Here is a 26,442-nt window from a genome sequence, read left to right as displayed (position 1 = left end):
AGCCTAATGTGGGCTTGGTGCCTGTACTCAGTGGTTAGGGCAGCAGCCACATACACTGGGACTAGCGGGTTCAAATCAGCCTGGGCTGGCTAAACAATGACAACTGCAACCAAAAAACAGCTGGGCCTTGTGGTGGGCACCTGTAGTCCCAGCTACTTGGAAGGCTGAGGCAAGAGAATCACTTAAGCTAAAGAGTTTGAGGTTGCTGTGAGCTGTAATGACACAGCACTCTACCAAGGGCAACAGAGTGAGACTTTGTCTCAAAAAGAAAAAAAAGAAAGCCTAATGTCTTGTTTGTATGTGGATAAACAATCCTTTGTGGTCCAGGGCACTGGCATCATATGCAATGAGTAAATAGCAGAGCAATAGAGAATTACCAAATTCATTGTGGTTTACAGAATTCCCCAAAATACCAATCATAATATACCCACCACAATGAAGCAGGATATAATTGACTTCTCTGATGATTCCGATGAAAGGTTATTATTTTGCAGAATAATGAATTTGCCTTGTGTTTCAGTTTTACATAGCGTCATTAAAAGAGACAAATAATTAAGAGAAAACCGTGTACCTCTTCTGTTTTCGTCATTGTTAAGCCCTCCAAACATAAGTGTTTCACTGTTCTCCCTCACTAAATGGCTACTTCTATATACTAAAATGCAGAGAGGTTAAATGCACTTTTCCTTGTTTGATTTCTTCAAGAACAACGCAACTAGAAACTACCAAAAAGAGGTTAAATTCAAAATGGCATAAATCAGTAGATTTCTTTATTAGCATGCATGCCAGATGGGAAATAATTTTAAAATCATATTGGCTTACTCATTAAAAAGTAAGTTAAAATATAATGGTGTGCACAACAGCATATGCACCATATAAAAATCATTAATATCCTTATTTAGCTATTTCTTTAAAAATTGATCAATGTAGTACAGTGTGGGTGGAGAGATATTTAACTCAGCCAGCTGTCGACTAATATTCTAAAGATACTCTGTGTTTTTTCATGGCTTATGAGGCACTCCTTTGAACACAGTACGATGTCACAGCAAATTTGAGCTAGGAGGTATGAGAAGAATGAATAAAGAGCTGATTAATGAAGATGCTTGAGGGGCTAACTGCCCTAAGGATGATTACAATTGATTGCCAATACCCATGGATGAGAGTCTTGTATCACTCGACCTTTGTCTTGTCAGCATTTGTTCCTTTTGCTTATCTTAAAGTAAAATATTTATAGCAAATAAAGATCAGCAGTTCCGGTAAGAAACAGCATTTAAGAACTTAGGAACCTCATTTCGAAGAAAAAATGAAACTGAACAACAGCAACCAGGTGAATGGAGAGGTGGTCGATGCTGCTAGTGGCTTGTTTTGTATCAGTGGGGCAAAGGTCATCGTGGCAGACTCTTAATCGGTTTTACCCATCTGCATGGACCCAATAGAAGGCTAGAGACCTAAAAGTCCTCCATCCTAAAGTCTCTTCTAAGGCAAGAATCCCCCTCCCACGTCCTTATCAAGACTGAGGCTTCCAGTCATGAGCCCTCTGCTTTCTGAGACCACCATGTATTGGGTAGCCACATCCATCATGTTGTAGTTGTTACTTCCCCCAAATCTCAAGTCAGAGGAAATGCCTTTCTTCTCGTAAGTCCCTTTCCTTGGTTTTTGCTTTGTCCTCAGCAGCAGCACTGCATACGTTGTCCTTTCCCACTCAAAAGCCCTTTCTAAAAATAGTCGAGATCAGCCATTAAGTCCATCTCTTAGTTCCCGAAAGGGCTTGGCCTTTATAGGAGTTCCCCATACCAGCCATCCTTTCTGTTTAAGCTGAGTTGTTATTCCTTTTCACAATGAGTCTCCTTATCACTGTGTATTTTGAAAAGGAATTTTCAAGTCTTTACCACAAAAAAAGAAAATAAAATCACTCTAGTAGGGTACTTAGAATGAAATTTACCATCCCAAATACAGTCTGGTCAGTGTGTGAGACTGTAGCAAATATGTACAATTCCCGCTGACCGTGCTTCCACAGGTATTGTTCCTCCATAGCCTTGCCAATACTTGATGTTACCAAACTTGATAATTTTTTTTTTTATTGTTTCAGGTTCATTGAGGGTACAAGGAATTAGGTTACACTGTTTGCATTTGTTAGGTAAAGTCCCTCTTATAATTGTGTCTGCCACCAAGAGGTGTGCCATGCACCGTAATCCCCCCTCACTCCCTTGTTCCTTCAACCCCACCTTGAATTGAGTTTTTCTCTAATGTGGGTGTGTATTAGATCATTTACTGGCTTCGTATTAGTATTGAGTACATTGGATTCTCCATTCCTGTGAAGCTTTACTAAGAAGAATGTGTTCCAACTCTATGTTAATACAAAAGATGTAGTCTCCAGCTTTTTTAATGGCTGAATAGTATTCCATGATATATATATATACACCACAGTTTGTTAATCCATTCCTGGGTTAGTGGACATTTAGGTTGTTTCCACATTTTGGCAATTGTAAGTTGAGTTGAAATAAACAGTCTAGTGCAAATGTCCATCTGATAAAAAGATTATTTTTTTTTCTTCTGGGTAGCTGCTTCATGGGATTGCAGAGTAAAAGGGAAGGTCTAATTTGAGTTCTTTGAGTATTATTCTAACTTCCTTCCAAAAAAGTTGAATTAGTTTGCAGTTCCACCAATAAAGTAAAAGTATCCCCTTCTCTCCATATCCACACCAGCATCTGCACTTTGATACTTCGTGATGTGGGCTATTCTCACTGGGTTAGGTAATATCTCAGGATGGTTTTGATTTGCATTTCTCTGACAATCCGGAATGGTGAGCATTCTTTTCAAATGTTTGTTAGCCATTCCTCTGTCTTCATCAGAGAAGATTCTGTTCATACCTCTTGCCCGGTGCAAACTTCATAATTTTTACCAATTGATTGGGAGTGTAACTCTTCTAGTAATGCATTTAAGATTAGTTTTAATACCTCTTGTAATGCAGCCTTATTACGTTTTTAGGGAGATTTACTTTTAAACAAAAGAGACATTTCATTAGTATTTACTGAAGTGAACTACTGCCAATTTAAAACCCCTAAAAACCCAAATTATATTATTTTTCATGCATACATATTGCTACCAATAGACTGCTTATGTTCTTATGGAAGAAATAAAACATAGTTATACCTTTTAGGTTTCAATACCTTTAGTACCTTTTATAGTACTTTAGTACTATAAAATATTGCTATTGAGTATTTGTTCTTTGCCTAGTGCAGAGTCCTAGGCACTTAAACATGGGTTTTCATATTTTTATTATCTGATGTCATTCTACCTTGAGAAGTATAAGTAAGCACCATCTGTGAATTTTCTGGTAAGTCAAAGAAGGCAGTTCACTCTCTTCCACTGTATCTCTGTTCAAACCCATCACTTACTGCTAGAGCTAAGTATTTGTATTATACTGTCCTTATGCATTGCTTTCATTTTGTTATATAAGTTTACCTTATCAAAAGACTTCCACATAACATGCGTATTGGTGTTGCATAAATACTATCTATTTTGGCTCCCTATAAATTATTTGCATTTTCGGTGAATTGTAACTCCAAATTAGACATTGAACTTTGGAGTTATTGTATACTTTTTAATAAAAATAACTTAATGAGTAAACATAAATATACTAAAAGCCTTGATTTAAGCACATTCTTAATTACATAAAGTCTTGACGTGCATTCTGTAGGTAGGTATAGTTGTTAGGTAGTAAAGTTTGCAAGTTTAAGAAATAATAGAAAATATAAGAATTACCTCATCTATAATATTCATTCATGCAATTAAAAACATTAATAACTGAGGTCTGTTGTTTCATTTGAAGTAAATACTCATCTAAGTTACAAAACTTAGAATTAATGAAAAATGAGATAAATAATAAAATAATGTTAACATAATTAATGTTTTTTCCCAGTATGAAATGCCACGTATATGTTCATTAGAGAGAAAAATTTTAGACTAGATAATATTTTTAATAGTTACATAGTTCTTTACATTTTAATTAGAACTATTATGTTCATTTTCATATGTGAAGAAAATAATATCTTTAGTATTTATGTTGTTCTTTAGTGCAGTTTGACAAATACTATGGCTTCTGGTACGATTATATTTCCCTACCATCTGAAGAGAGTAGGTATGTCTCTGTGGTCTGTGGCAAAAAATTGTGAGAGTAAGAGTAGCCTGGAAGACTTCTATGTAAAATTTTGAGAGCTAGGGTATAAATCTTCCCATTTTCTTCTCCCTGCCTTGATGATTATGGAAGCATGTGGCAAGATGGATCTTCTGTCAGCCTGGGTGCCTGAATGAATACAAGGAGAGCCTGTGTATACATACGTTCATGTGTACAAATATGTGTGTATTTATCTTTCCTTGTACGGGTATGGTATGTCCATTCTATGAGTCCAACCGCTGGGTCATCAAGATATATATCTTCTACTTTAACAGACACTGGGAAACTGTTTAATAGAGAAACTGCAGTAATTCACCTTACATAGTGTATGAAATTTCAGGTTGTTCCGTATCTTCTCCCAATCCTAGGTAATTTCTGCTTTTTTTTTTTTTTAATTTTAGCCATTCTGGTGATGATGAAGTTATTTTCTCTCTCTCTCTCTCTTTTTTCAGCTTGAAATAATCTCACTTTTGTATTTTAAAATTTTTTCTTCCATATTTCTTTATATTTCTTTTTATATTTTCCAATTCTTTTTGTTTTTTTAACTTCAAACTAATATGACGGTACGAATTTTTAGTTTATATTGTTTTCAATTATAAGGTTCATGTTGTAGTTGAGTCCTTCACCGGTGAAGTTATTTTCACTTTCCTTACGATTAATGATATTGATACTAATTGTCCATTTCTATTTCCTCTTGTATGAAATGTCAATTCAGAACTTTTGTCCAATAAAAATCTCCCCTCTCCTTTTTTTCTGGCTTGCAGAAATTGTGATGTATTCTGGATATGAGTTTTGTTCTGTTAGGGTAATTCGTACCTATCCCCAAATTATTAAGATATCCTATTATAATGTCTTCTGAGAGTTTTATTTTTAACTTTTGCATCTTGTATATAATTCCTTCCAGTAGATTTTGTATGTGATGTGATTAAAATGTCAATATTTATATTTTCCAGATGGTTAGCCAATTGATCCAGCTTCATTTTTGAGAACATCCTTTCCCCAATGCATTGTAGTGGCACCTTTTTCATCAATCACGTTATCATATATGTGTAAACTGTTAATGGTCTTTATATTTTATTCCAATGACTTATTTGTCAGATACCAGTCTTTCCACATTTTCAGCATGGTCAGAAACAGATGTTCTCAAACATTTCACAGGACTCTTAAGATCATTTAAAATACGAGCAATATATTTGACTTTTAAAGCAAAATTTAGACATAATTTAGTCATAACATGCTATCTTAAAAAATGAAATAGAATAAAATATTTAGTATTTAAAATAATGGAACCATGCTTGACAGAGAGAAAAATAGATCCTCACTTAAGTACATCATGATTTCATAGTTATTTTTATAAACGCCATCAATAGAAATTGTTCATATTTTTGTTATGCTATAATTGCATTTCTAGTTGTGGTTTCAATAATTCAGTCTATTTTCAGTCATCATGAACAGTAAAGTCACAAAAAGATCAATAATATCAAGCCACATCCATTTGATTTCCATAATGTAGAAAGAGAACCAAGCAATAATACCAGAATTGAGGTAAAGAGTGGTTCTTTGCTTTAGTGCTGTAATCTAGGTCACTCAAACAAAAAGGCAAATTAGGTAGCAAAACAGTGTCTATATTTTATTAATTTTCTCTCAGGGTTGTTCGAGTAAAGGGACTAATGACATCAAGTCAATATCACCAGGCATTTAAGAGCCAAGAATTTCATTGTGGTAGATGGATTACCAAATCAAAGAAAGGAAATAAGATGAACAAAATTCAAAATTCAAATAGCCACATGAGGAACTTAACAAGAAAGAGCAAAACTTGAGTGAGGCAGGAGGAATTTCAGAGACAAAGCCAAGGTGTACCTGGTTTAGTGTCTGAGTTAGAGTGAAAGGTCTGCCTCAGGAGGTTAAATCTTTGTATTAGAAATGTAGGGTATCAATGGTGTCACCTATTAAAGCCTCAAAAGAAATGGGAAGTTGTCATTTTTATTTGTTCATATTTCAAATTTATGTTCTTAGAAAGTTTATCCTTATTATACATTATTATTGGAGAGAAAAGAAAAAACTGTCCCTGCCTCTATTTATAGAAATAAAATATGATATCTAGAATTTCTCAGTGATATTCCAGTGATAACTCTTAAAAAATCTTCTAAACCCGTATGTTTCTCTACTTACTATACATAGGGTAAGTTCATAGATGTAAGGATTAATGATTAGGGTGGTGCCTGTGGCTCAAGGAGTAGGGCGCCGGTCCCATATGCCGGAGGTGGCGAGTTCAAACCCAGCCCTGGCCAAAAACCAAAAAAAAAAAAAAAAAAAAAAGGATTAATGATTAAAGCTTTACCTAAACACAGCTATTTGTTAAAAATGCTCTACCGAAGTATTCAGTAAAGATGTTATCGTCAAATTAACTTTTTGCTGCACTGAGATAGTTTTTACTGTTTATTTATTTTTTATTTATTTTTTTTCCAGGCAATATGGATAAAACTACATTGTCTTTAGTAAGGCTAGAGTTAGAAGGTACTATCAAATTCAGTTTACTCAGAATGAACACTACCACAAATTGTACTTTTTTTTTTTTTTTTTTGAGACAGAGCCCCCAAGCTGTTGCCCTAGGTAGAGTCCTGTGGCATCACAGCTCACAGCAACCTCCAACTCCTGGGCTCAAGCGATTCTCCTGCCTCTGCCTCCCAAGTAGCTGAGACTACAGGTGCCCACCACAACACCCACTTATTTTTTGGTTGCAGCCATCATTGTTGTTTGGCAGTCCCGGGCTGGATTTGAACCTGCCAGCTTAGGTGTATGTGACTGGCGCCTGACCTGCTTGAGTCACAGGCGCTAAGCCAACACATATTGTACATTTAAGATTTTATTCCAAGAAATTATTTCTGAGCCATAATTCCAACAATTGAGTAATGCAAATGTGGTTGTCACTAGCATGTTGCTTGGTTTGGGGTAATTTTGATGTATTCTGTTACCCAAGCAAATGCTGTTAACGTTTGGTCATCAAAACACATGCTATTCTGAATACATATTTAAATACAAGCAAGACTATTTCCCTTGCCATTCAAGAGATGCAATATAACTGCCTCTTAACTTGTTTTAGGATTTGCGTTGGCCATGGATTCATACATTTCAAGTGTAATCTGATAAACTCAGTGTTTTCATGTATATGGTCAGTTCAGATTTTAGATCTATGAATAAAATACATTTTTGGTGGTGAGTAAGGATTCATTTGTATTATCTTACAAAAATTGTCCAAGATAGGGGCTGATCTGATGAAACACTGCCCTTCAAAGCTGTTCGCTATTTTTCTTATATTCTTTTATCTGGTACTTTTAATGAGCATGCAAATTACTTGCTTTTGTTTACCTGTAGGCCTCACTACTTGAGAAGAATCATCTTGGTGTCTTGCAATAAATATGTGAAACTTGAAAGACATTTAGATCATGCAATAGTCAAACTCTTAAAGACTGTGGAGAAATAGCATATTTATTTATTGTGCAGGTAGATGATTTTTATGTTAATATTAAGTTCTGAAGCCCATAAGTAAAGAATAATTCACCATAAAAACCTTGAATCACCATAAAGTATATCATTATAGTGCATCATCCCTCATTAAATCCTATGTATCACCTTTACTTTAGCATTAAAATAGACTGTGGCATATTCAGTTAAATAACATGGCTTATATTCAGTGGTCATGTCATTATGTTCCTTAAAAAACTAAAATCACATTCAAATCAACAACATTTCCACTTTACAGGAGAAACAAAGGAGCTGAGAGCAACTCAGGGCATTGCAGAGTGTGATCCTTTATCTCTTATCTTACCCCACAGTTTTTTGAGTCTAACGATAACTTTTTTTGGCCTCTAAGATTGAAAATAATCCTTTGTTTTCCTTTTAATCTTTCCTTCTGCCTAAAAGCCTTGTAATATAAGCCTGTATAAAGCATATAAAAAGGGGGAAATAGTGGCAATAAAATAAAATAAAATAAATCCATCCACCAAAATTTCATATTGTCTCTTCTCCAGAGTAGGAGGATTGAAGCTGGGATGACACTTCCCAGCCACCTCTGCAACTAGTATGGTCACCTGACTTGGCTCTTGCAACGAAAGTGATGTGTACAAATTTTATAACTTGCCTATAAAATTGTGCATGTTTGCTTTCTCATGTGTTTGGCTTTCTATTTCTGCTGGGTGGAATGAAGACAAAGTGATCACAGAGGCCACCATTAAAGACGATAAAATCACAGTCAGTCTCAGGCCTACATATGGAAATAAGGCTGTTGGTCAACTAGTATTGTTTATCTGAAATATGCTATTCAGAGAACATTTGTTTAGTACCTACTGTGGGTCAGATACTACATTAGTTGGTAGAACTAAATAAATACATACACTGTCCGGTCCATATTATCTGAGATTTCAGAGTTTACTTATGGTATGTGGGGGTAAAAAGGGGGAAACGTTGGCATTTATGATATGGGGTTAAGGAGTTGGAGAGGGAAATAGCTTAAACAGTGCATGATGGAAGTTTAACCTAGATTCATGGTGATAAGGGTAACTAGGTCTACAGAAGACTTTGCAGAAGGGTTTGCAAATGGTACTTCAAGGATAGGGAAAGTTTAATGGAGTTAGAGGAACTATGGAGATGTCTTACTGTTTTGTTTGTTTGTTGGTTGGTTGGTTTGTTTTTTGTTTTTTCTGGGAGCAGAAGCAAAACATATACAAGGAGGTGAAAGGAAAGACACAGTTGAAGAACTTCAGGTGGTCCAATATGTTTGGAGCCACAGCAAGAGAAGCAAGTGGTAACTGACAAAAGGGCAGAGATAAGGTGTCCAGATGAAGTGTCTTCTATATTGCGTCAAGAAATTGCCACATTCACTTGCCTAGGAGGCATCATATTGGTCCTCAACAAATATTTAATGAATTGAACAATATATAAATAATTCTATCTAAGCCAAGATGAACATAATGTTGTCGATCATCTAAAAATGTTTGAACAACTTCTCAATATATATTTGTTTTTATTTCTATTATATAGTTTAACTTATCCTAAAACTACTGGATGATGGGAAGAGGAGGTTATTGTATTGGCAAATGCTAACACATTCTGTGGATAGAAATGGGATATGTAACCCACATGAATAATGCCATTTTTACGCTGAGAACAAGATTTTATTTTAATTTTTGTATTTAAGGAAACATGCTTGAGAAAATGGGAAGAGAGAGAATGTTCATGTTCAAAGTTCATGTTTGGTAGAAGGCAAATGGAAAAAAAAAAAAACTTACCTCTCACTACTCTACAGTAAGTTTCTAAATCAAGACTCCACAATTTTCTACTGGGTTTCTAAATTTAGTAACATTCCATTCTTAATGTCCCTGCCATGTTCAATAAAAGCACCATTTTTTCATATTTTATGAGCACCTGCTCCTTCCCATAGTCTATTTACAGGAATGTGTAAGTCACAGGGGAGCATCATTCTTGGATGCCTGCTAAGAAGACTGTGCTCAGCATTAGCCATCTCACAAATATTCCACATTGAAACATTCCAGTACATTGTGAAATAAGTTTTGCATTTGGGCAAATATTATATAGCTCCATTTTGCTTATGGCATGAAACCTAAGAAAAAATAAGAACAAATAACAATAATGCAATATTGATAATATTATTTTACCCAAATCACTTTATTAAATTAAATGATTTTATAGTATTATAAAAAAATTTCAAAAAATTGGGTGGCGCCTGTGGCTCAAGGAGTAGGGTGCCGGTCCCATATGCCGGAGGTGGCAGGTTCAAACCCAGCCCCGGCCAAAAAAAACCAAAAAAAAAAAAAAAAAATTTCAAAAAATCATGCAACCTAAACCTTTCCACAGTGGCTATCACTATAAAACATATTAGCACGAACAAATTGCATTTCAACTAGAGTTTATTGACTAATAAAATGCCCCAAGGATGTGATTTTTTCCCAAAATTTTGAGAATGTGTTATTAGCTGTATATATTAACATTATTTGGCTCACTAATTTCATTCTTTCTTAAAGCAGTTCTAAATGTAGGAGTAGGGTCTTTTATACCAGTTGTTCTCTCTGGTTGGAGTGTTCTTCATTAAGACACATAGGTGATTGTTTTCTCTCTTTCCTACCATCTTTATATAAATGTCATCTTCTCAACTACACTATCTTTGAGCACATTATCTAAAATTGCAGCCCATTCTCTCCTCCTTCTCTGTTTTCTTTTCTATACATAACTCATCACTATCAGGCATGGCATATATTTAACTTACTTGTTTTGTTTACTGTTTGTTTCCTATTAGAATATAAATTTTATAAAGGCTAGAATCTGTGTCTATTTGTTTCATTGCCCTATCTTTAGCATCTAGAACAGAGCACATTAAATATAGGCACTCAGTATGCATTTGCTTAATCAATAAATATATTTTTCATAGAGATGTTCATTATAATTTTTTATATACATGTAAGTGGCAAAACAAATCAAAATCATCTTAAATGTGGAACAGTTAAATAAACAGAATAGTTCACTTGTGATGGAATGTTATACAACTACTAAATATGTTAAAAATATTTATAAAACAGAAAAACATATTAAAATGTTATTTTAAAAAGTTTCCCAAATTTTCATAAACTGTAAACACAACCGCATTGAAAGAAGTAGAGAAAACAACAAATAGAAAGATGTAACATGGAAGCAGAGATTGTTTGGGATGGGTATGATTGAAGTCCATTGATTTTTCTCCACTGTTTCTGTTTTGTATATAATTAATGTAGAAATTCACAAAAGAAAACCAAACAAATGAAAAGAAATACCTTAAACATGTAATTTGTTGAGATTTCGTTCACAATAAAGAATAGTGGGAACAGTTAAAACTCTAAAACTCAATGTAATACTCTTCATTATTCAACCTTCCCACCATTCCTTATTAACCACCTATCAGAACATTCAGTATCTTAGTCCCATGTGGGACTAAGTCAAATCCCATCTCTGACTGCAAATGCCATCATAAGTTATTGTTAGTAAGAGACCCTAATACTCAACCCAAGATTAGTGTGAAAGCTAAATGATATAATTGGAAAGAGTCTCCTTATAGTGCTACAGCTTTGGATTGTGGGGGTGCAAGTGTGAAGGTGTAGGGTTGTCTGGGTGTGTGGGCATCCACTGCTACCTTATATTTCAAATGGAGACTAAGAATTAGTAGTACAGGAAGAAAAAAATGAGTTTGAAGGAGGGAAAGAGGAAAGAAGGAAAAGGGATTCCAAGCACTAAGAAATAAATGTATGTCAACTAATCAAAACTTCTAACTGGTATACCTGGGTATACCAGGATACCCAAACAATTCAGAGGCAACATTTCAGAGGTTAATTTTCTCATTGCCATGAAATATCAACTTTATTTATTGTTATAAATCTTTTCAATATCCACATCTGTATTTTTAATTTTAGTCATTTTACTAAGGGGAAAAATGACAAATCTTTGCATCTTTTAGAAAAAATGACTATCCTATAAATTAGAATTTGCTTATGCAATGAAATAATAATAATATGTCTACATTCTTTTAGGTCCTAGTGAGATTGATACAAAAATGTACTCCGGAATTATGAAAGAATTATGTAAAAGTTGTGCATAAAAGAATTATGCAAAAGCAAACTATGTAACCTAATTGTATGTACCTCCATGTTAATCTGAAATTTTTAAAAAGAACACCTTCTGGGCTATAGGGTTGAACATTGATATGAATAGAGCTGACTGGTATAAGAACACTCCCCCATGTTAGATAGAACTGAAGTGATAAAGATCATGCACAACAAAGAGGGGATTTGGAGAAAATTTTACAAAACAAATGTATTTATAAGTATTACTAAATATTGAACTCAGATTCAGCAAAATTACGCAACTTGAATTGAGACAAGTCTTAGTAACTCTAATGCTAGTGACTGAGCCTTCAGCTAATGATTTCCTCCTAGACTGTTCCTGAAAGCCCCACTTGTGTCTTTCCAGCATCATGAGAGCTGGACAGAAAAAAAGAAGGAGGGGCTGAAATGCTGCTGATCAGCTCGTTTCCTTGTTCACAGAAGTGCCGATGTGGGATTGGATGGGAGAAGACCCTGGTATGATTGCCTCTAATGTTTTCTGGCATCATTCAGAGCATGCCAGTCCTTAGAGCACTGCATCTAAAGGATGTATGAGGTAGCTGTAAGATGATGGTGTTTGAGACTGTTTCTCTGGCTTTTCAAAATGGGATGTTGAGCGAAATCTGAATAAGGATGTGAGAAAGCCTCTGATCCTTAAGTGGTAAACGAGTCCCCAGACACTGTGCTCTTGAAAGCTCTAAGATGTAAACTATGCTGGTGTACCTTAGTGCCCAGATTAGCGGGATTATTCAGTAGATATCAAGGAATGCCGATTTTCTCCAAATAGTGGATATTGAACAAACGAAAGAAATACAGCCTTAATTCAGAGCATACCACCTCAAAATGCCCCACTTTGGCATATTGATTATTTTGAGCTGAAGGCACTTGAATAATAGCAGATGCTGGAAAGGTTCTGAGAACTCACCCTTTCTACCTGAAAGCAAGTCATGAAGAGTATGAGAGAGCACCCAGGAGAAAAGGACCCTCCTTGTATCAGGAAGACAGGAGCATTCTTTCACTGGAGATTGGGAGTTGATGCTGACCTGGATCTGTACAAACCAACCTACTGACTAACCCTTACCTTCCATTAGTGTCCGCCACGTATTTCCTAGTCACTGCTTTACAATTGATGGCTTCTAGCCCAAGTCCCTTTGTTTTATTACATCCTTACAACATATAAAACAGTTTTGTTTAAGGAGATACATGTGTATGAAGTTTGGGGACTATTGGTTTCCTCAGGTCTTCATTTTCTTTATAAAGATTCCCTTGTGCATGTAAAAATATTAAATAAAATGTGTATGTTTTTCTCCTGTATAATATCTTATGATAACTTAATTCTCAGCTCTAGTTACAGAATCCAAGAAGGCAGAAAAAAACATTTCCTTCCCCATGACATTGTTGACAATAATTATCACAAGTAAACGAATAGTGCGCTTAATTGATATAATTACTCACTAAAACCTCACAATAATGCTACTACATTGCCCATTTTATAAATGAAACATGCAAGATTTTAGTCCTATCATGTTCAGTAAGAAGCTAGATATTGTATGAACTATACGCTTTCCCCCTTTCTTTCCCCATCTATAAACAGATACACCTATTTTAGTTACATCAACAAATTATAATAAAAAGTAAATGATATGAAGAAATAAAGATTCTTCATATCTTAGCGTTAGAAAAATCTGGACAATTTCCAGATGAATAGAAACATTAGTTTAAAAAGCATTAAAAATAAAAGGAGAAAGAAATAATAAGAAACAATGAAAACATGGATGGATGAACATAAGAAATACTGGTTAGTTGGACTTTTACTCCATTTTGAAGTATGTAAATTGTGATTTCAAAACACTAATTCAACATTGAATAATGGTAGTTTTGATTGTGGTGAATTAGAATAGACAAATATAGGAAGTAGGGTTTGACCTCTGACACTTGGTTTGCCAAACCATACTCTAGATTCTTTTTTTCTGCTGTATTGTTTTTTGCTATATCCATCTACCACACTGGATTTATATTCTCTACTGTAGATAGGTAGGTATTTACCTTGGTTTCAGTCACTTTGTTTCTGCAAACGACACTCCAGTAAACATTTTGCACATGTCTACAAGTGATTCTTCAAATAAAAAAAGAATTGCTGGATTGGGGTTTGCACTTTTCCACTTGATTAGATCTTGCCAATTGTTCTTGTTTTTTGTTTGTTTGTTTTCTAGAGCATTAATTTCTGTTTATATCTTATTACCATTTCCTTCCTTTAGGTTTTTGCTCAAGCTTCTTTAAGATACTGGAGTAATCAATTAACTCACATTTACAGTTTTTTTATTTTATTCTTTTTTTTTTTTTTTTTTTTTACTTGGCAGTATAGTTGCATTGTTCAAAAGTTCACAGAAGGTACACAGTAAAATCTTTCCCTTTCTGTCCTCAAGAACTTGCTGTCCTCTTTAAAAGTAAACAAGCTCATCAACTTCTTGTGTAGGCCTCCAAAGACAACCTAAGCATTACCTACTAAATAAATATATACATATGTACGTATGTATATTCCCCCCTCACCTCCTTTTTATATAAATTATAAAATGTCACAATGTCAAAAGTGCCAAGGCTGAGAAAGTCTGCTTAAATCACATTGGATCAGTTTGTCAATCATGTCTTTCAAATATTCTGTAGCCTAAAATTTTCAAATCTTCTGTAGTCAAATATTGTTGTGCTAGTTTATCAGTTTCAGATACTGTGTGTTAAAACAGCTTATCATTCTTTTGATGTTTAAAAATAAGTGTCTATAACCGTCACTATCTCTTTATAGTATTTTCCAGCCACATCGTTTAGATATATATGTATTTAATAAACAATATATGTACATACACATACACACATGCGTATTTACATATGAACATATATTCATCATGATTATATCCTCTTAATAGTTTCTTTTATTAACATGCAATGTCACTTACTATAACTATTAATATCCTTGCCTTAAATTTTATGTTTTCTGCTATTGATATTTCCATGGCACCTTTCTCTTGATTAGCATTTATATAGCAAACACTTTTACCCATTTATTTAGTTTCCATTTTCTGAGTGGTTTTGCAGTAGATAGAATTTTATAATTAGCAAATTCTCAAATTTTAAAAAATTCATTGAATATTAGTTATATAAATCTGTTGATAGTTTGAGATTATTTACATATCTTGATCCACATATCTTATTATCTCATTTTTCATCTACTAACTCCAATCTTTTTCTTTCTCATTTATTTCTTTCCTTTCTTTTATCTTTTGGATTGGTAATATTTTATATTTTTCTGTTCTTTTCCCTCATCGTTTCAAATAATCAATCCATTGATAGTTTTCTTTTTTGATTTTTGTACAGATAGATACTTTAAAATATTTAATGTGTAAAACTACACATTTTTGTAACAACATTCTCTAGGTTTGACTCTTCTTCCCTCTTACTCTGAACATGTCAAAACAAGACAAGTTGCTTTTTATCTACCTATCATCATCTCCATATAGTCATGTTTAGAACTTTAGTTTCTATTTTAAAAACATATTAACACGTTATACATTGCTATTTTACTTGGGTCCACCAAAATAGTATTGTTCTTTAATCCAACAATTAATCTAATTGTGTCAACATATTTTATCGATTTTCATTCTAAATTTTGTTTAATTTTATGTTGCATACAGTCCTTCCTTCTGGGCTCACTTCTCTTCCTACTAAAGAAGGTATTTTAGTGTTCTTCTAGTGAGAATCCGGGGTTAATAAAAGTGTTTTGTTTTGTAAAAAGTTCTTCATTGTGGCGCCTTCCTGAAGGAAGGTAGACTGGGAGAAAGGAAGAAAAGAAAGATGAGAAAGAAAAGAAAGGAAGAAACAGGAAAGGAAGAAAGAGAAGGAAAGAAAGGAAGGGAGAGGAGGGAAAAGGAAGGAAGGAAGGGAGGGAGGGAGAGAGAAGAAAAAGATGGGAGAATATGATGGGAGAGGAGTATGGAATATGAAAGGAGAGGAAGGAACGAAGGTCAGTATTTTTTTTCTATTAAGCCAGGTATTCATCATTTTTTTTTTTTTGGCCTCTACTGTAGCTGAGATTATCCGATTACAGTGTCATTATTTTCCCTTTGTAAGTAATTTTTCTTTCCTTTTAGACAGTTCTAAAATTTCCTTTTTAATCCTTTATGATTAGCGATGTGATGTGTCTAGTTATGGACAGATTTTTATTTATCCCATTCAGTACTTAGATTGCTCTTTTGATCTCAGGATTTATATAAAATTCTATTTTGGAAAATTCTGAAAATTTACCTATATATTTCCCCGTTAGTCTTTGAAATGTGTGTGTGTGTGTGTGTGTGTGTGTGTGTGTGTGTATGTTTTTCTTTTTGGATATCCTGTTAAATAACTCAATGATTTTACAACTAAGATAAATGTGAACAGAAAGTACAATTGCATATCATGCTTCCATTGACATTCAACTTCCCGAGGCATTCTTAGACCAAGTCAATTGGGGTTACTCATTTAGGGCTTAGTCTGTGACTCTAAGCCTTTGTGGATAACAGTAGATACTAAGTATATGCAAATCACTTCCTAGATAGGGTCATGGTGAAATGACAGAATAAAGGCCATTCTCTTTCCTTTGGATAGAGTACAGGTTAGAGCCTCTGAAATGGCCCATTGCAAAGGGTCACAAATGATTAAGTCATATTTGTTTCAGTGTTTTTAGAATGATATAGCTATTAGTAACAAAATATCTAATTCATAGTAATTCCAATAACAGGAACATTTTATATCACCCCAAAAGGAGTGTGGAGATGCAATATGTCAGCATTTTGGTCTGCCATCCACATCCTTTGCCATATCTCTCCAATGATTACAAGATGGCAACAGTGGTTATAAACATCATATTCTCCCATCTACACATCCCAGGGAAAATGAAGGAATAAAGATGCAAATATTTTTCTTTTGCATGTCTTTCTTCTTTTTAAGGGAAAGGAATTATTTCCAGGATCCACCAAATGATCTCTTTATATTTTATTGGATAGAATTGGTCACAGACTGATACCTACACTAGAAATAGGATAAGGGGAATGGACTTGGCATTGGCTTAGAACATTCATAATTTATTCCTGGGATCTCAGCATACTGCTTCCTATACAAAATTGTACTTTTTGGGTTTTTAGTAAGAAAATAGGATCCTATGGAAATACCAAATTTTGATCCTATGGAAATAAAAAATTTGATCCTATGGAAATACAAAATTTTTCTCCACCAAGATTATGGAGTCAAACTATTAATTTCTGTTTTCATGGGAAAAAAAGGAAATTAACCTTTGTTTCTTGAATTTTCTAACTCATCAATTAAAATAAAGAAAAGCAAGTTGGGTGGAATTATTCAGGAAATTGAATCATATGGACTATAAACACATAATCAAAAAAACCTGATTCAACAACCAAAAGACCAGTTTGCCATTGGTTAGTTGTGGGGCCTTGGGCATATCACTAGGGCTCAGTTCCCCACCAATAAAGTAAGAAAGATTCAATTAGGTAAATTGCTATTAAGTCACTTCTCAGTTTAAGTTTCCATAAGACTGAATCAGCCGGGAAGTTATATATGATGGTTTTGAAACTAAAAATAACTTTACAACCAAACTTTATAGCTCATGGGCAAGAACTGCACTCTATTGATTGCAAAGAATTAATGTGGCTTATGAATTTAAGAATGAAAAAGTATCTAGAAGACATTTAAACTCATCATTCATATTTAAGTTTGACTAACATAATTATACTCAGACATGTTCTTCATGGTGAATCTACCTGGGAAGAATGTTTTTAGTCAGTCTTCCCCAAAGACCATTACTAAGTGGTCTGAATCTGAAGTAAAAATGAATTTGAGAGATGCTGTGTTAATCATATTTAAGTAGATTTTTTTTTTTTTTTGCAGTTTTTGGCCGGGGCTGGGTTTGAACCCGCCACCTCCAGCATATGGGGCCGGCTCCCTACTCCTTTGAGCCGTAAGTGCCACTCTAAGTAGATTTCTTTATCACTGAATTTCATAGACAATTTACAGTGCTAAAGTGAATTGTAAATGTCCAAAAGAGATACAAGTTCTGACAATGAAGTTCATGAACTTGCCACCAGGCACATACATTGGCAGCACTGTACAGACAAGTTGGTAAGGTTTTATACCTTGTTATATCTGTGCCTCACAGTTTTGTTCACGTCACGTGTGACGGTGTCTCGCTGAGTGGCATTTATCATTACTGTTGTGTGTTTTTACATGACATAGTGAAAATGTGTTAGAGCTTTAATTAGAACAATGAACAACATTAAATTTCTTGTTGAACATGGCAAGAAAAGAAATGAAATCAGAGACATGTTCATCCATATTTATGGAGACAATTCCAGGAAGAAAATAAAAAGTTGTGTACAAATGGATTAAATGTTTTTCTGAGGGGAAAGAAAAAGCATCACTCATGAAGAGAGGTCAGGGCAGTCAGTGATGAGCAGAACTAAGAAAAGCATTGCAAAAATATGTCAAATTGCACATCAAAATTTTCAGTGAATGTGAGAAGTATAGCAGACCAAGTAAACATGGATAGAAAACAGTTATGGAAATCTCAATTGAAAATCTTGGCCAACAACTCATAGTTCATGCATCATGACAATGCAACAGCTCACACAGCACTCTCTATGAGAGTATTTTATCCAGTAAACAAATAACTGTATTGGAACACCCTCCCTACTCACCTGATCTGGACCCCAAAGACTTTTTTTCTTTTTCTTTTTTTGGCCGGGGCTGAGTTTGAACCCGCCACCTTCGTCATATGGGACCGGCGCTCTACCCCTTTGAGCCACAGGCGCCACCCAAGACTTTTTTTCTTATCTGAAGATAAAGGAAATACTGAACGGAAAATATTTTGATGACATTCAGGATACCAAAACTAATATGATGACAGCTCTAGTGGCCATTACAAAGGGCTCCAAAATTGCTTTGAAGGGTGGACTAAGTAGTGGTGTCAGTGCATAGCTTCCCAAAGGGAGTATGTAGAAAGTAACTATAGTGATATTCAGCAATGAGGTATTTAGCACTTTTTATAGGACGAGTTCTCAAACTTAGTTGTCATCTTCCAACTTTAATTTTGACTATGAATCCATTTTTCATGCTATATTTAATTATTCTCCATTTTAAAAATAAGCACATTGCCTTTATCCATCTTGAATCAATTTTTGTGAGTGGGGAAAGGTGTGGGTTCAGTTTCAGTCTTTTACATGTAGACATCCAGTTCTCCCAACACCATTTATTGAATAGGGAGTCTTTCCCCCAAGGTATGTTCTTGTTTGGTTTATCAAAGATTAGGTGGTTGTAAAATGTTAGTTTCATTTCTTGGTTTTCAATTCGATTCCAAGTGTCTATGTCTCTGTTTTTGTGCCAGTACCATGCTGTCTTGAGCACTATGGCTTTGTAGTACAGACTAAAATCTGGTATGCTGATGCCCCCAGCTTTATTTTGTTACAGAGAACTGCCTTAGCTATACAGGGTTTTTTCCGGTTCCATACAAAATGCAGAATCATTTTTTCCAAATCTTGAAAGTATGATGTTGGTATTTTGATAGGAATGGCATTGAATAGGTGGATTGCTTTGGGAAGTATAGACATTTTAACAATGTTGATTCTTCCCATCCATGAGCATGGTATGTTCTTCCATTTGTTAATATCCTCTGCTATTTCCTTTCTGAGGATTTCATAGTTTTCTTTATAGAGGTCCTTCACCTCCTTCGTTAGGTATATTCCTAGGTATTTCATTTTCTTTGAGACTATGGTGAAGGGAGTTGTGTCCTTAATTAGCTTCTCATCTTGACTGTTATTGGTGTACACAAAGGCTACTGACTTGTGGACATTGATTTTATATCCTGAAACATTACTGTATTTTTTGAATCCTCCAAGAAAGCATAGGAAAAACACTGGAAGATATTGGCCTGGGGAAAGACTTCATGAAGAAGACTGCCATGGCAATTGCAACAACAACAAAAATAAACAAATGGGACTTCATTAAACTGAAAAGCTTCTGTACAGCTAAAGAGACAATAACCAAAGCAAAGAGTCAACCTACACAATGGGAAAGGATATTTGCATATTTTCAATCAGACAAAAGCTTGATAACTAGGATCTATAGAGAACTCAAATTAATCCACATGAAAAAAGCCAACAATCCCATAGATCAATGGGCAAGAGACATGAATAGAACTTTCTCTAAAGACGACAGACAAATGGCTAACAAACACATGAAAAAATGTTCATCATCTCTATATATTAGAGAAATGCAAATCAAAACAACCCTGAGATATCACCTAACCCCAGTGAGAATGGCCCACATCACAAAATCTCAAAACTGCAGATGCTGGCGTGGATGTGGAGAGAAGGGAACACTTTTACACTGCTGGTGGGACTGCAAACTAGTACAACCTTTCTGGAAGGAAGTATGGAGAAACCTCAAAGCACTCAAGCTAGACCTCCCATTCGATCCTGCAATCCCATTACTGGGCATCTACCCAGAAGGAAAGAAATCCTTTTATCATAAGGACACTTGTACTAGACTGTTTATTGCAGCTCAATTTACAATTGCCAAAATGTGGAAACAGCCTAAATGCCCACCAACCCAGGAATGGATTAACAAGCTGTGGTATATGTATACTATGGAATACTATTCAGCCATTAAAAAAAATGGAGACTTTACATCCTTCGTATTAACCTGGATGGATGTAGAAGACATTATTCTTAGTAAAGCATCACAAGAATGGAGAAGCATGAATCCTATGTACTCAATTTTGATATGAGGACAATTAATGACAATTAAGGTTATGCGGGGGGGAGGAAAAGCAGAAAGAGGGACAAAGAGAGGGGGTGGGGCCTTGGTGTGTGTCACACTTTATGGGGGCAAGACATGATTGCAAGAGGGACTTTACTTAACAATTGCAATCAGTGTAACCTGGCTTATTGTACCCTCAATGAATCCCCAACAATAAAAAAATAAAAAATAATAAAATGTGGAAAAAAAAATAATAAGCACATTGCCTTATCATTCTATGGAGTTAATACAAATAACACAATATTTGTTTTTTGTCCTCTTTTAGCTATATGAAAACCTTTCCTTCCCAAACCTTTTAAAACTGCTTCTTAATAATTCTGATCCAGTTGATGATAAGATGCCATTTTAATAATATTATCCTAAAAATAGAAAAAAGCAGTATGTAAAGCCTACATATAAATTTCACCACACATTGTAATTTAATAAATGTTAAATGGTACAAACACCTCCTTAGCATTGTACAGATACAGTATTACAGGTAATGCACTTTTTATTCATACTATTTTAGCATATTTCTTAATGATCATTTATAGCCCACTTTTTTGAAATAGTTCATAAAATAAAGGATCAGGGAAATGTTCTTGGAGAAATGTTAGTTCAAGCTATTTTTCTAAATGTGTCATAATAAATTGCAGATGTACTCAAATTCATTTAAAAGAAAGAGCAGGAAGACCACACTAGGGAAGAGCAGGGAAGTTTTTACTGCTTTAAAAAAAAAGGTCAGTCAACAAGGGTTTCCAGGCAGGAGTCACACTAAAACAGCTGGCAGACCCAAACCTCAAATTCTGCTGTAACTTTTGTAGACACTAAACTGCAGAAGATGGGAATAAGTTTCCTTTGTCATGCAGCCACTAAGAGATGAGTATTGCCTACTGGGAGAACCATCTTACTGCCTGAAGCACAGTAGAAATGGCAGTGATAAAGAACAGAGAGGAATTCAGGAGTTGCTATCACCGGAACAAACTAGTCTCCGTTGATTTAGTAGAGGAAAGCAGCCTTACAACGAAGAAAAGCTTATATATTCCAATATCAGAGGTATGAGTTCTCATGGAGGTAAACACATCATCACTTGCCAATGAGCATGTATAATGAGCATGTATAATAGTACCAGAAATGGCTTCTTGAGTATCTACATGTTAAATATCTAAGAATCAGGAAGAATAGAAAAGAAAGTTCAAGACTTAACTTGTCCCAATGAAAATGTTATGAATAACAATGATAAGAAGATGAAGTATTTGTTAAGCAGATACTTCAATCTATAATATTATTTTGCAAAGCCCTTTTCTAAGTTTTCAGAAAACAAAACTTAGACTTAATGTTGAGTCACTGTCCAAATTCTTAAGAACTTTGACCAGGTTATGGAGAGTGCTTTTGGCATGCTAATTTATATGGACATCATGGATGGATGTGTGGGAAAAGACATCAAAGATTAGCTGGCAAAAGTAAACGGATATAAAACCAGAATGGATTGGCATAAAGACACACCCAATTTGTCTACCATTTTCATTTTAAATTCTTGTTCAAAATAGAATGTGGTTAATTTCCATTTCACAGTGATTTAATAGAGCTCTCTGTGTTTGTATTTTTTCTAATAAAGGATAGTTTTAGTTTAAAAACTTAAAGATAATTTCCTTGAATTTGTAGCCTTACCAATCTGCCTAACTAGACAACATTGCCATCTAGTGGCCTAAACATACTACAGCTACCAGTTCTGGGGTGGGACTAGGGGTCCTAAGAGGGCTTTAAGGGGTGGGCCTAGTAAATGCAATGTTAATAGGGATGCTAAGTCCTTTCAAGAGCACACAAATGCATCCAAAGCAAACATGTACTGAGATTTTAATAGAGAACCCACTCTGGTCCCAAAGCTAAAAATTTCACTGAGAAAAAACTACCACCAACATTGAAAGAAAGTTTGGGCCTCACCTACTTATTTCCTTTTCTTTGAACTTTCGAGATTCATTTATCACTCCTTTGTTCACTTTCCCACTTGAAAATGTTTTACAAACATTGTTTCATGTTTACAATGGGAATGTTCCTCTACATCACCATCCAGGTAAAGAAGCAGCTATCAGTTGCTAGTGATGATCAAGAACCTAACAAAAAATCAATCTGTGTCTTAACAGAGAGACCATGTACAGGTCCTCGAATGAGCAGGAAAGAGTTAGGTTTTGGTCTAAATTAGATGAAGATTTAAGAGACAGGAAACTAGGAAAAGGCTTACAAGATTGGCGCAGATACAGTTTTAAGTGAGGCTCCAATGTTCTAGAGATAAATACTCTTAGCAAATATCCTTTGGGGCCTCTTTTTAAATTAAAATCAGATACTCACTGCTTCCCCTGATTTACTGGAAGGCTTATGTAACCCTTAATCCTGCAAACAGGCCACTTATTGAAGCCACCATCAACATGCTAAAGCAGCATGGAAAAGCCTGGGGAAAAAGCCACACCCATGGCTGGACTACTATGGGGACACAACTGGTGGGTTCTTGCTATATCCCATTTCCAACCCTGCACAGTTAAGATCCTGAAGGATGAACGAGTACAACCAAAACTGCCATTAAGTCTTTTTTAGACTTTTTTTGATGAAATAAGTATAGAAACAAAGAACATCAGTTTAGATCTGTTTGAATAAAAAAGAGAGGAAAAGCTGCAAGAGACAATTTTCAGAAATCCAAATACAGTATGTGTTTCTCCAAAATTTGCATCAGAGGTTGAATCATGCCCATGCAAACGGATCTTAGTTCAAATTCATGTCAGAAAAAAATATGGAACACACTTGACTTCCCTTATGCAAATCTCCTGGGAAAGCAGCTGTTGGTTCTTACCTATAATAAAAAGAATCTCCACTGCAATGTCACTGACTGTTGTGCTCCGAGTTGTGGACAGGTCATCGTTGCCAATAAAGCAAACGTTGTAAGGTACGGTCACGGCAACATAAAACGTCGCCAACAAAATAAGCCAGTCCCAGCCAGCTTTAAAAGTGCTAAAATGCAAAAGTATGAATTTGGACTTTTTTGCATCAGAAACTTTATACTCCGGAAATGCTGGTTTATCTACAAAAACATTCTGTGGATAAAGACAAAAAGGAGAGACAGGAGAAACATAATATTAGAAACAAAGATCACACAGCTTAAACACACTTATTACAAGTGACTTTTAAAAGATGGTGATATAAAACATTTACATGACTAAGCTGAGCAGAGATCTTTGTTAGAAGAGGAATGTGCAGAGTTGAGTCACGAATGTTAAATGAGTAATCTAGATTTTGTTCATTAAAAATAAAATTACCTGAAATGACATCCCGGCTTGGCGCCTATAGCTCAGCAGCTAAGTCATTGACCACATGCACTGGGGCTGGAAGTTCAAACCCAGCCCCAGCCTGCCAAACAACAATGACAACTATAACAACAACAAAATAATAGCCGGGATTGTGGTGGGTGCCTGTAGTCCCAGCGACTTGGGAGGCTGAGGCAAGAGAATCACTTGAGCCCAAGAGTTTGAGGCTGCTGTGAGCTGTGATGCTACAGCACTCTACAGAGAGTGACATAGTGAGACTCTGTCTCAAAAAAAAAACAACAAAATGTCATCCCAAAACATCTGCCATTGTAAGCAATCCTATGCATATCATAAATATAAAGATACGTTTATATTTCTATTGTCATGGAGATACTTTGTATACTCGTAGTTTTCAGGTGATAGTCATTACCTAAAGACTATATTAATATTTGACTCGATACTCTATTGGTGACAACAAAGGTACGATTTTGTAACCAATGTTCTATTATAAAAGCGGTTTATACTCTTTTCAAAATGTAACAGGGTTCTGCTAACTACATGCATTTTGCTTTGCGGTTGTTGATGAAGTTTTAAGTTGGGAACCCAGACCTCATTACCTACACTGACACGAATGCATTCTGACATTGGCCAGATTGCGCTAAGACAGTAAAGTGAGAAACAGTTATTTAAGGGTTATTATTCAAATCATGGAGGAAAAAGGCAATTCGCTGTGCAGCTGATTAAATGCAAAATAGCTGAAGTTTTTGATAACTCCAAAAGCACTTCACTTTGAAAGCAGTCCAAATTGATGAACAATTCTCCCATTGCTATGAGACAATGGGAGGCCCAGCAGCAGCATGTGTGGAAATTTGACAAGCCCGTGACCAGATTCTTGTAGACCTTGCTTTAACCTCAATTAATGTGAAATGCAAGATAGGTAATGGAAACTTAAACTTGAAAGTTGAGTTGAATTAACAGAACAGTTAAATGTTCTAGAATACATATTACTTATAGGTCACAGTATCATTGAGAAAAGGGCAGATTAATGTGGTGTGTTCAGGCATGTCTGAAGTGCCTCAGGATTCAAGAAAGGTTCAGAGAGATCAGGAACACTTAGCTCTATGTGGGGACTATCAGTGACTAAATAGTTCTGCTACCTTAATATTAACGGACCCCACCCTCCCCCTGTCTGGCATCTCCCTTCAAGGTAGATTTTCAACTCGTGTTTCTACTTCCTGTTCATTCTTTCACTTGACCCACACAAGCACCTCCTGAGGGTGGCCTGCATGGCGGGGCATGGCTTCACTACTTCCAGATGGTTCTTTCATACCCATCTGCCATTGCATCTATAGTTCATCCAATTTCCTAATATTTTCTTCTTTCTGCCTCATTTTCTGGTTTCAAGGAAGATGTTTTCGAAGTAGACTTTAGCATAAAACTGAGAGGATATGAAGTACTCTGTTGGGCTTCTCATCGGAACTCAGGCTCGAGGGATAGAAAGAGGGGATTAGCTCTGCGAGTATTAATCTCCTCAGGGTTGGCAAGCTCCTCTGCTGCAAGAACACATGATGAATTCTAATCTTTCCCGTAAATATTTACTATAAGGAGAATTTATTGGAAGCTTTGGGGGAATATCTTACTTTCTACCTAAATAAGTTTTTCCTGTTATATCACATAAATTAAAATTTTACCTTGTTTGAGAGAAAAGCCAGATTGAGGGGGTGAGGATTTGGGAAAACTCAAGGAGAAAAGAAGTGGTTTCCACTGATTACATGATGTTATTGTAAAAGTTCCATCATGATTAGTTACCTCCACAAATCAGAAAACATATCTCACAATTTTATTTTTATAGGCTACTTAAAATATACTATTTACAATTATTTTGAAAGATACTGAGAATTCAATATATATCAGATTAGACTTAAATTTTGAATATTAACTCAAATCCTGCTTACATCTTTAAACAATCACCTGAGTGAAAAAAATAGACACTCTTCTCCTCCCAGAATGGTAGTTTTCATTTTACCAAAAACCTTTTTAAAAGGAAAATTAATTTTTAGAATTGTAAAAAAAAAGTACACAATTGTAAAATTGTGCTTTTAACAGGAAGAAAGGGAGAGGCAGATTATTTATAACTCTCAAGTGTATGGAGTGTTCCTAAAGAATAATATCACCAACTAGTCTAGATTTTAGATTTGTATCATTTATTAATTTTGAAGCATAGTTCATCAGTACTAACGATGTACAGCTATTTAACCTAAACCCTATGAATTGTTAAGACACAATAATTAACTCTAATGCCTAAGTAAGGAAACCGTTTCCTAAACTACTTTCACAACATTTTTTTGAAACTGTCTTACGAATGTCAAGGGGATAGGAAAGTATTTGTACAGTCACTACCCTGGGTAATCCAAATATTGTGTCTACCTTTAATGGCCACCAGCACAGCCCCCCGCAGGTACTATTACTCATTTGTAGCAGTTTCCTTTCA

The 26,442-nt window shown here is 35.1% G+C and overlaps 1 protein-coding gene across 1 annotated transcript in view; it reads right to left on the bottom strand.

Annotated features, from left to right (window-relative positions):
* KCNH8 (potassium voltage-gated channel subfamily H member 8) overlaps window positions 1-26,442 on the bottom strand; it is a 433,959-nt gene that overhangs the window by 151,830 nt on the left and 255,687 nt on the right. Inside the window, exon 5 of the mRNA XM_053600548.1 lies at window positions 23,501-23,741. Coding sequence (XP_053456523.1) covers window positions 23,501-23,741 — 241 coding nt within the window. The remainder of the gene's footprint in view (window positions 1-23,500; window positions 23,742-26,442) is intronic.

Source organism: Nycticebus coucang, chromosome 8 (genome assembly GCF_027406575.1).
Source record: "Nycticebus coucang isolate mNycCou1 chromosome 8, mNycCou1.pri, whole genome shotgun sequence".
Classification (NCBI taxonomy): Eukaryota; Metazoa; Chordata; class Mammalia; order Primates; family Lorisidae; genus Nycticebus; species Nycticebus coucang.
This window is presented reverse-complemented; position numbering and strand designations above follow the sequence as displayed.